The sequence below is a fragment of the Sphaeramia orbicularis genome, chromosome 9, assembly GCF_902148855.1.
Source record: "Sphaeramia orbicularis chromosome 9, fSphaOr1.1, whole genome shotgun sequence".
Taxonomy (NCBI): domain Eukaryota; kingdom Metazoa; phylum Chordata; class Actinopteri; order Kurtiformes; family Apogonidae; genus Sphaeramia; species Sphaeramia orbicularis.
This window is the reverse complement of record NC_043965.1, coordinates 20429084-20446904: the sequence shown is the minus strand read 5'-3', so window position 1 is coordinate 20446904 and position 17821 is coordinate 20429084. Positions and strand designations below refer to the sequence as shown.

At 35.8% G+C, this 17821-nt stretch overlaps 1 protein-coding gene across 1 annotated transcript; it reads left to right on the top strand.

Moving 5' to 3' along the window:
* Positions 1 to 132: 132 nt before the first annotated feature.
* Positions 133 to 4959, top strand: fbxo4 (F-box protein 4). The gene is made up of 7 exons (XM_030143082.1): positions 133 to 330; positions 1731 to 2002; positions 2106 to 2326; positions 2424 to 2499; positions 2578 to 2750; positions 4311 to 4525; positions 4626 to 4959. Exons 1-7 carry the CDS (start codon positions 175 to 177, stop codon positions 4716 to 4718), a joined length of 1206 nt encoding a protein of 401 aa, XP_029998942.1. The 5' UTR covers positions 133 to 174; the 3' UTR covers positions 4719 to 4959.
* The last annotated feature ends 12862 nt before the right edge of the window (positions 4960 to 17821 follow it).

The window sequence follows — 17821 nt, the reverse complement described above, 5'->3', positions numbered from 1 at the left end:
CTTAAGCTGGAATTGTGCAACCACAATACCCATAATTCCCCAGTGCAGCCAGCCATACGGAAGTAAACAACACAACGTAATGTTACGTCCTGACTGGTGCGTACCATGGTTAAAACATCCATAGTCCCGGTCGTCGTCTGTGTGAGGGGCCTGTAAACAGTTGTGTGTGAAATCATGGCTGCAAAGATCCAACAGCTGAACCAGTCTGTGGTGATCCGCAGCCTGCGCCGCTTCAGGGACAGATACTTCCCCCACAGCGGACAAAGTGTGGCGCCTGTGGAAGACACGGGCCAAGAGGAAGTTACACCGGGATTTTTGGATAACTTGCCGGTGAGATTACAGAATTTTTCCTTTAGTTACCCTTAAATAAGATACGTTTTTTTAATTTTTCCCTAGAAACGAACCTTAGTAAGTTTTTTTTTTTTTTTAAGACTGGTGAATAGTTTGTCAAAATTATATCGAAACTCGCCCACTTGACACGTCACTGTCGCAGTACATGAAGGAAATCACAGTGGTTTAATCAGCTGACATAAATAGGTAGTGATGGCTAACTATCATAATTATCAAAACCGGTTTTGTTCTGAATTTTATTAAACTATGTTAATATTTGTAAACTGTTTTCACTTGGACTTCATTAAAATGCTGTTATTAAATCATGGAAATTTTGAAAGTTATTTGTTTCAGAGATAAAATGTGTTGAATGTTACTATTGGCAAGATTATTTGGAAATGACACAAAAGTGCCAAAATGGAACAAGATGTATGATAAAGTGTTATTACCCCACCCCCCGACGGGGAGGCAGGGGGTATTGTTTTTGGTTCGGTTTGTTTGTTTGTTTGTTTGTTTGTTTACACTCTAGCAGCAAAACTTGGTTGAATTCATACCAAATTTGGTTTATAGATTGCCAGTGACCCAGAATAGATCTCATCACATTTTGGGTAAAATAGGTCAAACTTTCAATTATTATATAATTTTTTAAAAATATTTTTTTCCCCCATTTACTTATAATGGGCGAAATTTCTCATGTCTGTAGCAGCAAAACTATTGGTTGAATTCATACCAAATTTGGTTTATAGATTGCCAGTAATGCAGAATGGATGTCATTACATTTTGGGAAAAATAGGTCAAAATTCAAATTTTTAATGAATTATTAAATAAAAATTCTTCTCCCATTTACTTATAGTGGATGAAATGTCTATAAAAACATCAATTTTGTTTCAGTTTACTTCAAACTTGGCACATATATAGAGGGAATTGATATGCTGACATCAGCACAGCATAGACATGATGACATCACCTGGATCGATGCCAAAATAAGCTACAATAGGTGCAAGGGGCGGGGTTTGTTGTGCCTGGCACCACTTGTTATTTAGGTATATATAGGTACATTTGTTTTTATATAATTGTGTAAAACCTGGAGATTCTGGCCAAGGCCAGGTCTTCTAATGTCCAAACAGTGGTTTCTTAATGACAAATTTGGCTTTTGAGTACTCTTCTCATTAACTCATACCCATATTTAGGTTTCAGTACTTTTATTCTGGAAGTATTTTACTTGTAGCTAAATGATGATCTGAAAACTTCTGATGATGGAATCACCTGTCTCGGTTTTGTTGTGTTCTTGGATTCACTTGACAAATCTGACTTGAGGCCAATGAGGAAGAAACTGTACAAGGACTAAATAAAGTATTTGAAATGTCTTCATGTTAATTCTGTGCATTTTCCCCTTAAAGGTAGATTTACAGTTCTTGGTCATGACCTTTCTGTCTCCTGCGGATATCTGCTGTCTTGGAGCCACTAGTCGCTACTGGAGGGGTATGGTTAGAGATCCATTACTGTGGAGGTTTTTCTTGCTCAGAGATATGCCACACTGGGCCTCCATAGATCATTTAACCATGCCTCAACTGGAGATGCTAGATTCACCCCTTGTCAATGAAGATGAGACCCTGGATGACAGAGAGGAGTGGGAAGCCAAAGAGAATCCAAAACCTGACTACATGGCAGAGTGGGGACCCTTTTCCTTTCCCTGAATTTTCCACATATAAGAGGAGCTGTTGACAACATTTAACAAAAAAGGTTGACAAAGCTGACGTCCTTTCTTTCACTAGATACCTGAAAGGCTGTCCGTCCTGCAGACAACAATGGCTTCCCTCAAAAGCACCATATGAGGTCGTCACTTCATTCTTTCAGTCTCTGGTGCCTTCATCTGAACCACGCTATGCCATGTTTGGGCCCGGCATGGAGCAACTGGACGTCTCTTTAGTCACGAGGATTATGCATGCTCCAGATGTGCTTCCTGTGTCAGGGACTCCACACCGACAGATAAATGGTGAGGTAGCTGCAGATGTGTTGTCCCACCACTAGATGGCACATCCAGCCTAAAATTGTCAAGTGTCCAAACCAAATTCTGCTTTTCTAAATCCTAGGAATTGGCTCAGGGATTAGTTACATGTTCAACAGCCAACATAAATTCAATATCCTGACTTTATACTCAACAAATAGGTAAGCCTGTTGAAGTTGTGAGGTGTAATTATATATATATTTTTTTATTTTTACAATTATTACTCTTTGTGTTTGCAGGGCAGAAAGAGAAAGAGCCAGAGTGGAGAAGCAGAGCATCAGTAATAAACTCTTTAACCTTGAAGGAACAGACGAATCTGGGCGTCCTGTCTACAGCCCGGCTCCTCACGTCCAGCAAGTGTGCCAGGTGGTGGATGGTTTCATCTATGTAGCAAATGCAGAACATGACAGAGGTGAGATGACAGTGGATGTTCACATTTGCACCTGCTCCTCTGTTACCACATGTTACATCATGTCCGTCATAGGCAGTGGTGTAGTGGTCCCTGGAGAAGTGGGTATACTCTCAATTTTTGGATTCTTTTTTTTTTTTTTTAAGTCCAGAAAAACGGCATTTTAGAAACAGTGACATTTCAGACTACTCTATTTAGTTTACCCAAATATCCATCAGTAGTATTTGTTCACTCTTATAAAATTATGACTTGATCAGGAGCAGTTTGTTGGTATTACTGGTCACACAAGCGGCTGTATGAATGTAAATGTATTCAACATGAGGCAAACACACGGTAGGATAACGTTAGCCTTTCATAACATTAGCCTGCTCACACAGTTTAACTATTGGTGATAAAATCTTTTCTCTAAACGTGCAGTCATATGGGCAGTAGTTTAAAACAGTGACTCATTTAGAAACCACCTTAAAACTTACCTCACAAAGTAGGTTCTCTTGATATGTGTCACTCATTCGAAAGACGTTTATCCTGCCTTTCTCGTTTGCATTTCCAATAATCACGCATCTTTCAAAGAGATGTGCAGTGACCTGTCAATCAACTGGGGTGGCACTGGCACCTGAGGTGTCCAATCAGGCTCCAGAGGTGGCCGGTGCTAGTTAGCAATAGTTTCCTCAGCATGACCCGCCCTACTCTGCCTCTGATTGGCTGATCAGTCCTCATGCCTAAAGTTAACCAATCTAATCAGTGAAGGCAACGAGTACTAACCAATTAGAGGCAGAGTAGGGCGGGTCATGGCTTCACCATCCTAGGAGAAAAAATGCAATTTGACTCAAATACTACTAAATGGTGCACATCGGGGGGATTTAGAAGTGGGTATACCCAAGGATGACTGAAAAATAAGTGGGTATACTCTGTACAGGGTGAGGAAGCAAAATTTACAATGAACATTTAGTTGTTTTTTTTCAGCAGGCACTACGTCAATTGTTTTGAAACCAAACATATATTGATGTCATAATCATACCTAACACTATTATCCATACCTTTTCAGAAACTTTTGCCCATATGAGTAATCAGGAAAGCAAACGTCAAAGAGTGTGTGATTTGCTGAATGCACTCGTCACACCAAAGGAGATTTCAAAAATAGTTGGAGTGTCCATAAAGACTGTTTATAATGTAAAGAAGAGAATGACTATGAGCAAAACTATTACGAGAAAGTCTGGAAGATACTATTAAAGAAGAATGGGAGAAGTTTTCATCCGAATATTTGAGGAACACTTGCGCAAGTTTCAGGAAGCGTGTGAAGGCAGTTATTGAGAAAGAAGGAGGACATATAGAATAAAAACATTTTCTATTATGTAAATTTTCTAGTGGCAAATAAATTCTCATGACTTTAAATAAACTAATTGGTCATACACTGTCTTTCAATCCCTGCCTCAAAATATTGTAAATTTTGCTTCCCCACCCTGTATACCTCCGTATACCCTGGACTACACCGCTGGTCATAGGTCACCTTACCCATCACAAATTAGCACAGATTCATTTGTGTTTTTTGTTGTTTTTTTTCAGATGAGGGTGGTTCTGAGGCGGCTCAGATCCGGGCTGTGCTGAATCCTGCCTGGGGCTCAGCATCCAGACCTCTACTGGTGTTGTCCTGTGTCTCAAGAGAAGAATGGGAAGTACTCACACCTCACAGCCTGCATACTGGTGGAAGTAGAAACAGAGTTCCCTGTGTTCACATGGCAAAGAGGCTCGGCCTTCCCCAGTTGACTAACCCATGGATGGTAACAGCTGTTTGATATTTAATAGATAAAGACCTAAACTGCATCCTCATCATTTGCTAGTACTTTGGGTTAATGTGCATCCCACAAATATTTTCCTCAGGTCCAGGATGCAGTTGCAGAATCGCTGTCTGGTCTGCTGGATGGTATTTCATGGTTGCTGAGATGCTCTGGAGTCAAAATCCATGCTAGATAGTTGCTCCACTCATGATGTTGCCAGATAGATTAAAAACACAGACTTCATAGCTCTGTCATCCCAAAGACAGAGACACCCTACGGCATTTCCTGCATAATGTAAACCACATGTGCGCTGCAGGATTGGGACACTGCCTGTGAAATAAACTGGAGGAGCAGAAGAAGTGATGGGTCCCCTAACTGTTCATTTGGATGGACAGAACACCTGTTTGTTTGTAAAAAAAAAAAAAAAAAAAAAAAGGTTGTAGACAGATATTAACCCATAAAGACCCAAACCACTACCACTGACCAAAAGCATCTACTGCTCTAAAATGTTTAATATCTGTTGATCCATTAATCCTACCAATCCATGTAAATAATTGGCATAAAATACAGTTCATCATTTTTTCATGGTCATCAGATATAACCCATATGGACGTTCAGAGGCTCCGTTGTTACCTTGGAAACACCATTGTCTTCTACAACACTGATTCACCAGTAAAACCCATGAAGTTGGATCAATGACAGTGGCTAGAAACACTTGTTTTTTGTTCAGGTAATGATGGATTTTACTTAAAAAGTCACTTTTTTCTTCAGTTTTCATTGTTTGATATAATAACCTTTCAAATTACTCTGACCTTTAATGAATACATACATGATCAGTGAATTAAATATAGGAGAATACAGGATTTTAATATAAAAAACATAAACCACAGAAGATAATATTAAAATAGATGGTGATCAATCACTTAAGAAAGGTTAAAATAGAGAGAAAAAATAAGTTGAGAACTGCCACAAAAGTAGCACTGGGTCCTTTTGGGTTAACATTTATCCCACTGGCTTGTCTTTTTGACCAATGAGATTTTCTATGGCTACAATAACATTGGATGATGGGGATGCTTGGTCTCTGCAGACGTCCGTGGCACACAGCCAAACAGATTCAGGATCAGCAAAAAAGTTAAATGCACATACATGTATTTAACCCATAAAGACCCAGTGCTACTTCTGTGGCAGTTCCCAAATGAATTTTTCTCTATTTAACCTTTCTTAAGTGATGTATTACCATTTATGATAATATTATCTTCTGTATTTAGCATTTTTTTTTTTTTTTTTTGTCAGTGTAAATTAGGTATTTTCCTATATTTAATCCACTGATCATGTTGATGTTCATTAAAGCTCAGAGTAAATTGAAAGGTTATTATATCAGAAACAGGGAACACTGAAGAAAAAGTGACATTTTCAACAAATATATCAATAACTGAGCATAAAACAAGTCTCCATCCACTGATCAAAATCCATGGGTTTTACTGGTGAATCAATGTTGTAGAAGATGATGGTGTTTCCATGGTAACTACGGAGGCTCTGAACATCCAAATGGGTCATATCTGATAACCGTGAAAAGATGAAAAACTGTATTTTACACCAATTATTTACATGTATTGATAAGATTAATGGATCAACTGGAATTAAACATTTTAGAGCAGTAGATGGTTTTGGTCAGTGGTGGTTGTTTGGGTGTTTATGGGTTAAATCCACTTTGATACTTTGATTATTTTTTTTTTTTTACTACAATTCTGTGGTGCTTTCAACTATGCTTCTCTTAAAGGAATGATTTGACATTTTTGGAGACAAACACAGAAGCTTTGTTTTTGCCATTAAGTTTGATCAGACAGTCCATGCTGTTCTCTTTTGTGGAAAACCTCAGTCAGAGCAGCTTTTTTTTTTGCAGATTGTCAGAAAATCAACTGATCCGCATAAGTTACAGTTCCAGCACATAGTGACACTAGAAACTAGAATGCATTACTTTTACACTTTTCTTCTGCACGGATCAAATAAACAAGCTGAAACATGTTTTTGCTGTCGGGCAGATTTTGCTACCTTTAGACAGAACTGGTTTTTCTGTTTCCCGCCCTCAAAGTCAAGCTAAACAGCTGTTGCAGCGAGCGTATGTGATGTGTTTACCACATAAATATGAACCCTGCAGGAAATGAAGCATGTGTGTTTTATAGTAAATGACTGGTTCATGACTTACCTTTGATATGATCTTTAAAATAAACTGTTAAAATGACATAAGAGGGAAGTCATTTTGTCAGTTTATTTTAACCATTACAGTATTTAAGTCAAAGTGATAAAATCAATATTGTGTCATTTTTTAAAAACTTTTTTTTATTGTGGTTGTGAAGGTGATGTATGTTATTGTTTAATATAATGTGGAACTCAATATTTTCTCTAAATGAGATGAATGGGATGAACTAATGTGTCAAACAGTTCATAATAATTTCAAAGATTGCAATAAATAATTGAAATGCACTATAGCTATATTTGTTTGATAATTCTATTATAATTGACAAACATTAACATGTCAGTTCTGTATTCTCTGTCACTGAAAGCCAGTGTCAGAGTTTATAATCGTAAGTGCAGCTAAAACATTTCTATAATAAAGAGCAATGTAATGTTATTTAATAATGAGAGTGAAAAAGGTCGCTTTGTTTTGTTGTTTTTGTTATTGTATTTAGAGGTTGTGGAGATTAAATTATCTGGTCTTAATCAAAAGTGTTCAATCTAACTAACTTTTGTCTGGGAAAATATCAGGGAGTTACGTATTTGGTGAAGTAACATCTTTTCGTCAATGCTAAATAATTTTGCTACTTTCATTCATCTTATGTCTTTTCACAGTTTGTGTCTCAGGTTTCTTATTTCAGATAAGTCACTTTTACTCCACCCTTACAACTCCCTTTTATGTAACCGTCAAATAATAGAACAGGGTGCTTGCGCAGGTCTTGACTTGATGGATTGATTGAAGTCTTTATTTTGAATATGACTGTTAAAAAAAGAAAATAAACAGACAATAGTATGAAAGTATAACAGTATAAAAACAATTCCTATTGTTTAGACTTTTTTTGGTACTATCGCTGTAAAAAATTCAATAAAAAATAACCTGAAAAAAATAAATAGACAAAACATTTAAACATAAGACATAAAACATATTCCAAAAGGAGTGAGCAGAAGTATAACTTATAAACTCCCACCCCTTCTTCTTAAATTATTATTAACAATAATCAGCTTTCTAGTCTAAACATATCTATACTCTAATGCCTGATACCTATTGTTAAATAATTTGTTTCTGACTTTATATTATTACGAAGAAATATAAATATAATTTACATATATCCATAATACAATAACACATATATATGTACATACATATACGTACACAGATACATACATACACATACATATGCATATACATATACATATACATATACATATATGTATGTGTATGTGTGTACATACACATATACAGAGGTTGAAAGTTTTAAAAAATTTGGAATTTTGAAACGTTTTCCAGACCTTGAAAAGTCTGGAGCTTTGTGTGAAAGTCTAAATAAAGTATGGAAAAAAGTTTCTCTCATGGTCAAATTTAGAGTTTGCTCAAAGACAGATAATCTTGTAGGATAAGAAATACACAAAGAAAGCATATAAAAAAACTTGAAATGATTTCACTAACTGGAATGATTCTAGTGAAACTTGTTTGTGTCATATCCATGCACTTTTGTGATGTGCATATGTTTTGAAAACTTTTCTGTCAGTAAAACATAACTTACTGCAAATTATGCATTTATTAATTTATATCTTTGTTAAAATGAACTTTTTTTTTTTTTTTTTTTTTTACAGCACACAACAGGTACTATTTCAACCAAAAGAATAGGCACACACGTTTAAAAGTACATAAAGTCAAGCTCTTGGGGGGAAAAAATAGCACTTTTGAAAAAGTCTGGAATTTGTATTTGGATAAAGAGCAAGCACCCTGTAGAACTGTTATGTAATTACAGCACTAAAATAAATCTGATCTTTTAACTCTTCAGGTCTAAAACTTAACAATGACCAAAAAAAGACATTTCCCCCACACTAAGGTAAATAATACACCTCTTTATTCTTACACTGTAGTTTCTATTTCTCAGGTCAACACTGACATAAGGGTGTGGACTGTGTAACACCTTGCAGGAACAGCTTTCTTTGACCACCAGGTGGCACTACTGGGGGTTCTGTTCTGTAGATTCAGTGCTTGGTTAAGTTCACACTATTCATTTTAATTTTAAGGATTTTGAAAACCATATATGTGTCAGAATGTATGAATGTACCTGAATAAAACACTGAAAATAAGTTGTCCGGTACAGAATAATAAAAGTTTGACTAACAGGTGAAAGTAGAAAAGTAACTGTAAATAATCTTCATTCAATAAAAGTATATTATAACAGTTTCACACATCTTCTGACAATCCCACTCAATGACCATTTGTGATTGCTGATGCTATACAAGCCCCACAGCTATTAAAAACACTAACATATTACAGATGTAAATCAACAATTCATGTTTTTGTTGCTGTTGTTGTTTTTTCATCTGAATTCCAGCCATTTTACAATACACCATGGCAGGTCATTTAATGTATTCATGTATTCCTGTATTTGTGCACTGATAAATAACATTTGTTTTATATTGCATCTCTTCAAGGGATGGTCTTACATTCTAATGGCAGGAAAACGATTATTTAATGCATGACAATATAATAAGATTCACTTGTGATTTTTTAGTCCAGTCCCCCAGGTAACCGCAAATCAGCAGGAGAAGTAAGTGATCCTCATCCCACTAGATCTTCCATAAAAAGCTTCTTTGGTTTCAACAATCATTTTCACAGACATACAGAATTAGACAAAGACAGTGATTGGAGCAATTTAGATGCATTAAGCTGAGCTGGAAACAGGTGATGCAGAGACTGAATGACTCTTCTTTTCACCACAAAATGATGGAGACAGACAGTGTGTGTGTGTGTGTGTGTGTGTGTGTGTGTGTGTGTGTGTGTGTGTGTGTGTGTGTGTGTGTGTGTGTGCGTTCATGTGTGTTTCTATGGCAGGCTGGAAACTGACTTTCAAGCTCAAGACATCTTACAGTCGACTGTAAACAGGATATTTGTCTAATTGATGCAACTCCACGGTTACTTAGCTACAATTAAATCAGTTTGTGCACTTGGGAAACTATGGGAACTGCTTTGTAGAGCAGGTATGCATGAAATAACATCGCTTAATCCATTGTTATTACATTGAAATCCTGATGGAGCCAAGGGAGGTAGAGAAAGTAGATGAACTGTCTTGGTAAAAAAAACAACAACAACAACAAAAAACAATTTATCTGTATTAATGAAGTTTCAGTGAGTGTGCAGCCAGGAAGCACTGGATCAAACATTCTGAAATATAAATATTCTAGGTCTGTTTGTTTAGACTATGGACCATTAGTGTGTCTCTACATAATGGTGGCTGGGGTTCAGAGAGGAAGATTCCTGGGTCATGTTTTGAGAGTGTGAATGAGTACCGGACTTCCAGCTGCCTCTTGTCCTCCACATTCAAAGGGCCCCTGGGATTGGATGTCAGGATGATGAAACTCCTATTTGCTGCTTTAACTTTACAGATGCAAGAAGTCTGCAACATTATGAGGATACTAGAAACAGACCATAAGTTGTGTACAGGGAAAGCAGAGAGCAGTGTTGTGATAATACTGTGTAAATGAGGGGAAAAAACACATATCTGCAACAGACAGGCAGAGTTGTATAAGTACTATTTAGGAAATGTATAAATAAACACATTTGCTTGTGATAACTCTATTGCTTCGTGTCTTTCTGCTACATGTAAGTCATTTTGTAATGCTCTGCAGCCTGAGGCAATATATGAAAAAAATGGGGACTATTCGACAGTTTACTTATGTAACAGAACATGTTTTGGTTATGTGTTCCAGGACATCTTTCCCAATCAATCAAATTTTTGTCATGCTTCTACACAGGCTTTTTTTTGTTTTTTTGTTTTGTTTTAGAAATTAACAAAACAAAATCAGCTACTTGAAAAATTCCTCAAAGTTATAAAAATGATCACATTATAAAAGCCAAAAACTTTATGCAATACGATCTATCACATTAAAAAGCTTTGATGTACAGGTTTGAACTAAAATTTTATGTTATTAGTAACTAAACTCCAAATAGGTTAGGTTAGGTTAGATTAGATTAGATAGACCTTTACTGATCCTTTGGGCAGAGCCCTGTAGAAAATGAGGTTCCAAAAGCAGCACAACACAGAGCATACACACAAGAAAGCAATAAAAAAGCAATACAATGACATAAGTGAGAAAAGAGAAAAAAAAAAAAAAAAAAAAAATATATATATATATATATATATAATACATATATATATATATATATATATATATATATATATAATATTAGATATATAGGTATATATATATACACCAACACACACACACCACACACGATATATCTATATATATTATATATATATATATATATATATCTATATCTATTATACACCAACAGGGGTTGGACAAATAATGGAAACACCTTCTATGAGGGCCCACAATGTTAGGTGTTCCATTATTTGGCCAACCACGTATATATTATATAGAGATAATATATATAGATCTAGATATAATAGATATATATATACTATATATAGGTATATATCTATATTATATATATATATAATATATAGATTATATATATATATATACTATATACTACCAGTCAACAGTTTGGACTCACCTTCTCATTTAATGGCATGAGATGGACCGCAGATGACCAACAAGTGCTCAGCATCACTGGGAACTCCTTCAAGACTATTGGAAAACATTTCAGGTGAATACCTCATGAAGCTCATCGAGAGAATGGCAAAAATGTACAAAGCAATAATAAAAGCAAAATGTGGCTATTTTGAAGAATCTAAAATATCAAACATGTTTTTAGTTATGACACACTTTTTTTGACAAGATAATTCCATATGTGTTCATTCATAGTTTGGATGCCTTCAGTGAGAATCTGTCACATCTGTCCCCTGACGTTAGTCTGGTTTTGTCTGTCTTGTGTGTTTTGTCTGTCACTTCCAGTTTTATTTTGTTAAGTTCTCCTCGTGTGTCATGTCTGGTGTCTTTGCTTCCTTTCCCTAATCATTTCCACCTGTGTGATTACCTGTCCCCGCCCTGATTGGTGCCACCTGTGTCTCATTGTCTTCCCTCCCTCTTGTGTATTTAAGCCCTGTGTTTCCCCTTGTCCTGTGCCAGTTCGTAATCTCTTTTGTGTGTTACTTACCAGTGTTTTTTGGATCCTGTTTGTCTGTCTGCTTGTTTTTTGACCCGGATTGCTTCTCTGACTACTGCCTTTTTGCCCAACCCTTGTCTGTGCCTCTGCCTCCGTTGATTCAACGTATATTCGACCTACCTGCCTGTCTTACTGGTAGGTGAGCTTGTCTGTCCCCTATGTACCGTGTATGACCTGGTCTGTTTACTGACTTCCCTCTGCTCTTCCCTAGTTGGATCCCCGACGTGTTTTTTCGGTCCGGACTGTGAGGGTCCATCTCCGGTCCTCTTCACGAGCCCCATGAAGAATCCTGAACTCTGTGGCCTCAAGATTCTGTTTATTATCATTATCAGAGACTTGTCAGTTAACTTTGTGTTTAATAAACACTGTAAACTTTTACGTCTGCCTCCGGGTCTTGCATGTGGGTTCAGTCTCCGTACTCAGATTGTTACAGAATCTACAAAGTAAATAGTCATGAAAACAAAGGAAAAACCAGTTGAGTCCTAAATATAAATAAATAAATAAATATTAGTAGAAAAAAATTGCACTTTAGAAGGCACTAGCAGAAACAAGTGGCACAGTAGTAGTAGTAATAATTTTGCTGTAATATATTATAAAATGCACAGTATGTATAGTTTAATAATCACCGAATAAAAGTACTATACAGACAAGAGGCAAAGTAGTAAATAATAAGTAGCTTATTAAATACACTTAAAAAATATTTTGATGTTTCAGTAAGCTGATCACACAGTAAACTCCTTCTCACTGTCTTTCTTAAACTTTTTTCCTCACCTTCTACATCCTCTTCTGTGCCTCTACTTCCTCTCTCTCCCTCCTCTGTTCATTAGAGTTAAGTCCCTGATTTGTATTCTGTGATAACTGCCAACATTTACGCAGGCATTCGAAAAAAGAAAAAAAACATCATTTGCATGATGCATTCACTGATTAGGCTAAGCGTCTCTCTTAATTGTGTTGTTTTGCACATGGTGGGGCTCTCATGCTGATACTCTGTGGATTTTACTCATCCCATGCAATCTCACCAATTCATTCCAATTTCCTTCCTACTTCATGGCGTCTGTCCCAACTACCTCCTGCTGGTATATACATGACAGGTTAGGAACTGGTAATTCTGGATTAGGGTTCAGAAGTGTTATTAGTGCATTATTTGTCACTTCTGTAATAGAGAAGATGTGGAACCAAGAGCACTGTGATCCATTCTTCTCTTTTATATGTAGTTGTTATTTGTTTGTTCGTGTGTGTGTGTGTGTGTGTGTGTGTGCGTGCGTGTGTGTCTCCCCTGTAGCCATCTCCTCTACTATCCTAATCCAATTGGCATCAGGGTGCTGACATAGTTGTGAATGGCCACACTTGGGATGTGAAACTGCACTAAATACATTACAGGTGACTTGAAGGGGATGACACAAAGGGCACACTACCATTATCGGGAAAATAAAAACAGGCAGCAGAACACAAATAGATTTTACATGGCTAGTGAGAGGTAGCTATTTGTGAAAAACAATTCTATGGGTGTGATTTATGTTGCCTGAGGCAAATGTATCCACATAGCAAATTCAAAATGAAAAAAATAAATAAATAAATCACACAGTTCAATCCCAAAGTAACTCTTGCATTTATGACCATTCTTGTGAGAAGGGTAATCATCCTGAAATTGAAATCCTTCCTTCATACACTGGCTCAGAAATGTCCTGTATTTCCTCAAATTGGAAAAAATTAGAATGACACTTTATGCCTCTGCTGATAAATTCTCACAAATCTGGAATCCTCTGTTTCAAGTAGTCAAAAAAACTAATTCCCCCTTTGTTCCAGATTGACCTTTTATGGTAATTTTTCCACCTGGTCCTCTTCTTTGTTTTTCTGTCCAGCAATTTACCTTGCGTAACACATAACACTTCAGTATTCTAAATGTGAACCTTTCAAGTCTCTTTTTGTGTTAATGGAGAAGGTAGGTGTAGTTGTTCTTGGGTTTGTTTGTTTTGTTTTTGTATACATGTAAAAAAAAAAAAAAAAAAAAGGAATTGTGCAACAATTCTTTTCAATAGTTTTTTCACGTATGATATTGTGTTTATATTGCCCAATTTCTGCAAAACTCCAAAAAACAAAAAAACAAAAAACGGTTTGGGGGAAAAAAAAAATCACACGGTTTGGTAAAATAGCTATCAAAAACAATGTGAACTGCAAAATTTTTTTTTTCCTCAGTATCTTTATTGAGTTTTTCATATAACACACAAAAAATATAGAAAAAGAATAAATACAAATATAAAGCAAGTCATATCATTATGAACAGCCAAATATACAAAGACAAACCAGCATAGATAAGCACATAAACAAACTGCCCTGTCTTAGACAAAAACAACCATAACAACAAAAAACAACAGGGGATGGGGTCATATCATACATTAAAAAAAAAAAAAAAAATCATATATAATACATATAAATGAGTGTAGGGGGAATCCCCCCAAAGACAACTGCAAATAATTTAACCTCATCTCCTAAAATATCAAACTTCTAAACAAAAGCATGTCACCCCAAACAAGTTGCATGTCTTTTTCTAACAACTCTTAGTACAGATGCTTTAATGGTGAAAAAAATATTCATACTACATCTATTATAACTATTAATCGAGACAACACTTTTAATGGATTCTATAACTATTAACACTAAAGCAGATTCCCCTGAGGGAGTAGCTAAATAAGACTGCTTGGGTGAACCTAGCTTCGGTCCTGCAGTGCAAACACAGTGGCATCAGTCTGTCGGCCAGATGCATTGTTCTGTTGTCACACTCAATACAGTGTAAGTCCACATGATCAGTCAAAGCAGACAATCACAGGAATGAGTATTCTATAACAAAGGAACTAATTCAATGAACGCCCCTACTTTCCTCCAATCAGAGCTCACTGTTTCATAATAAACCATTGCACAGACATGCTCAGAGGTCATGTAAAACATAGAAATTGTTTTGGAATTTTTTTTTCTCTTAAATAAGTATGTACAAAGTGTCCAGTGCAGAGCAATTGTATGTGTTTGTGCAATATGGCAAACATAAATATAAATCACCATAATGCAAAATGAAAGATATTGCAAAGGGTGTGTAAATATCATTAATGGGCTGTATTTGTGGGGTCTGCCTGTGTGCTACGGGTTATTATCGCTGTGATACATGAGAGCAGTTTGCGTGCTTTGTGCATGTTGCAGTGGGAGGACTCGGAAAAGCCTAGGCCATAACTTTGGACCCTGTAAATGAGAAGGGGACAAGGGTATAAAAATACAAGGACAGCTGTGCTCAGTACGGGCACACCAATTCCATCTTTTTCTTGTAGTGTCACAAATTATGTCAAATGTGGATCAGTGTAACAATAAAACAGGCAACAGACCAAGAAAATACAGTCATTTGGTCATAGATAGATAGATAGATAGATAGATAGATAGATAGATAGATAGATAGATAGATAGATAGATAGATAGATAGATAGATAGATAGATTTTACTGTTATTCCATATACAGTATATGAATATATTTATTTGTATGTGCGTGTGCATGCATGTGTATATGAACATATGCATATATATACAGTGCAAAACTACAACTGTACGGCAAAATTGCAAGTGCATTTGGTAACAAGCAGCAGACAGTAATAAAAATAAATGGATCTATAACAATAAAACATGTATGATTATGATGTGAGTCACGTTTCTATAGAAAGATTTGAAGAACACAGATGAAACTATTCAAGATTGAAGATCGTTATTTGTCACGTGTGGATGTATAGGTACACACACAGTGAAATGAAATTACAACAAGCACCCCTGTGCAAACTGTGCATAAATAATAAGGTAAAATATACGTAAAATATATAAAATATAAAATGTACATATTACAGAACTTGGGTGATCTGCTCTTGGGGCTGCTACCTGTCTTTTAAGATAAGATAAGATAAGATAAGATAAGATAAGATAAGATAAGATAAGATAAGATAAGATGAGATGAGATGAGATAAGGTAAGATACGATTTTATAGATCCCACCATGGGGAATTTTAACAGTTTGCAGCAGCAATATGCAACACACCAGTGCAAAAAAGAAAGGTAGGTAGAAATAAATATTCTTAGAAGTATAAAAATTTAAGTATAGAATGTAAAGGTATTTACATATTTACATAGTGATTACACATATGAGATGAGATGAGATGAGATGAGATAAGATTTTATAGATCCCACCATGGGGAAATTTAACAATTTGCAGCAGCAATATGCAACACATCAGTGCAAAAAGAAAGGTGGGTAGAAATAAACATTCTTAAAAGTCTAAAAATTAAGTATAGAATGTAAAGATATTTACATATTTGCATAGTGATTACACATATACATACTACAGAACTTGGCTGATTTGCTTTTGGGGCTGCTACCTGTCTTATAAGATAAGATAAGATAAGATAAGATAAGATAAGATAAGATAAGACGAGATAAGATAAGATAAGATAAGATAAGATAAGATAAGACGAGATAAGATAAGATAAGATAAGATAAGATAAGATAAGATAAGATAAGATAAGATAAGATAAGATAAATTAAGACGAGACAAGATAAGATAAGATAAGATAAGATAAGACTTTATTGATCCCACCATGGGGAAATTTGACAGTTTGCAGCAGCAATTTGCAACACACCAGTGCAAAAAAGAAAGGCAGGTAGAAATAAACGTTCTTAAAAGTCTAAAAATGTAAGTACAGAATGTAAAGATATTTACATATTTACATCGTGATTACACAGATACATGATGTGATATGGGGGATATGGGACCCTTTTAGTGTCACTAACCTGTTTTTGGGGTGGTAGTGTGTCACTCTCAACATATATGATGAACTGGAATTTTTTATTTTTTAAAATTTTTTTTCCAAGTAGCAGTTTCTTTACCTGTAAATGACTAGAGTTAAAACAGCTGAAGAAGCTTTTTCTCCAGTGGTCTATAGGAGGATGAAGTCCTGTAAATTAATACTTCAGCTGCTTTAACTTTAACGTGGCAGTATATTTATCCTGGCCTGGTGTTTGCCCTGCAATTCTGGTCCGTTCCAAATGAAGTCTCTGAGAGGCAGAAGAACCTGGGACGGGCCTGTGGTGCATGCAGTCTGCAACACAACAGCAGGTCCTGAGGAGGCAGAGCAACAGCTGGGCGTATGGGCGAGCTCCAGTCACGTGTCGGGGCGGGTCTTAGCCTACATATTCTAATTGATGGCCCCTGAATCTAGACTGCACTGACAGCTGAAATTCTGGGCGAGCCTCTCATTGCGTCATTTCTCCAGTGGACCCTCCACGTGAGCCCACACAGACTATAGTTTTCAGACTGAGGCCATTCAGAACAAGTATTAGTGGCGCTAAATGAATATGATTTGCATACGAAAACAACATCTCTGGGTATAATGATTAACCCTTTCATGCATGAATTTTGATTACCTAAATCAATCTTTTTTTTTTTTTTTTTTTTCTCCTGAATGTTTTTATTCCTCTTTAGGCATGAAAAAAAAAACAAAACAAAAAAACAATATGATTGACATTTTTTTTTAAATGAATCTATTTTTCATGGAGTTACAAAAATTATTCCTCTTTAGGCATGAAAAAAAACCCAAAAAACCCCCCCAAACCCCCCCCCCCCCAAAAAACAACAACAAACAAACAAACAAACAAAAAACAATACGATTGACATTTTTTATGAATCTATTTTTCATGGAGTTACAAAAATGTCCCCTCAGCTGGACACCATGCATTTAATCTTTGAAGCAAAGAAACATGTATTTACTGATATACTATGAAATAAAATCGTTTTAAATGCTGCAAATCTGATGTTTCCTCTCATTTAACATACTATAATACTAGTTATTACTCGCTCAGATCATATGCGACAAAAAAAAACACACTTTTTTTTGTTTTAAAAGACATTTAAATTGCAGTAAAATAACAATTAGCAACTGATTTACACTG

Excerpts from the sequence above, each read along its gene's own strand:
- fbxo4 (XM_030143082.1), top strand. The coding sequence starts at position 175 with ATGGCTGCAAAGATCCAACAGCTGAACCAGTCTGTGGTGATCCGCAGC. Across the intron at positions 331-1,730 it reads GATTTTTGGATAACTTGCCG|GTAGATTTACAGTTCTTGGT; the intron begins GTGAGATTACAG and ends TTCCCCTTAAAG. Across the intron at positions 4,526-4,625 it reads AGTTGACTAACCCATGGATG|GTCCAGGATGCAGTTGCAGA; the intron begins GTAACAGCTGTT and ends TATTTTCCTCAG.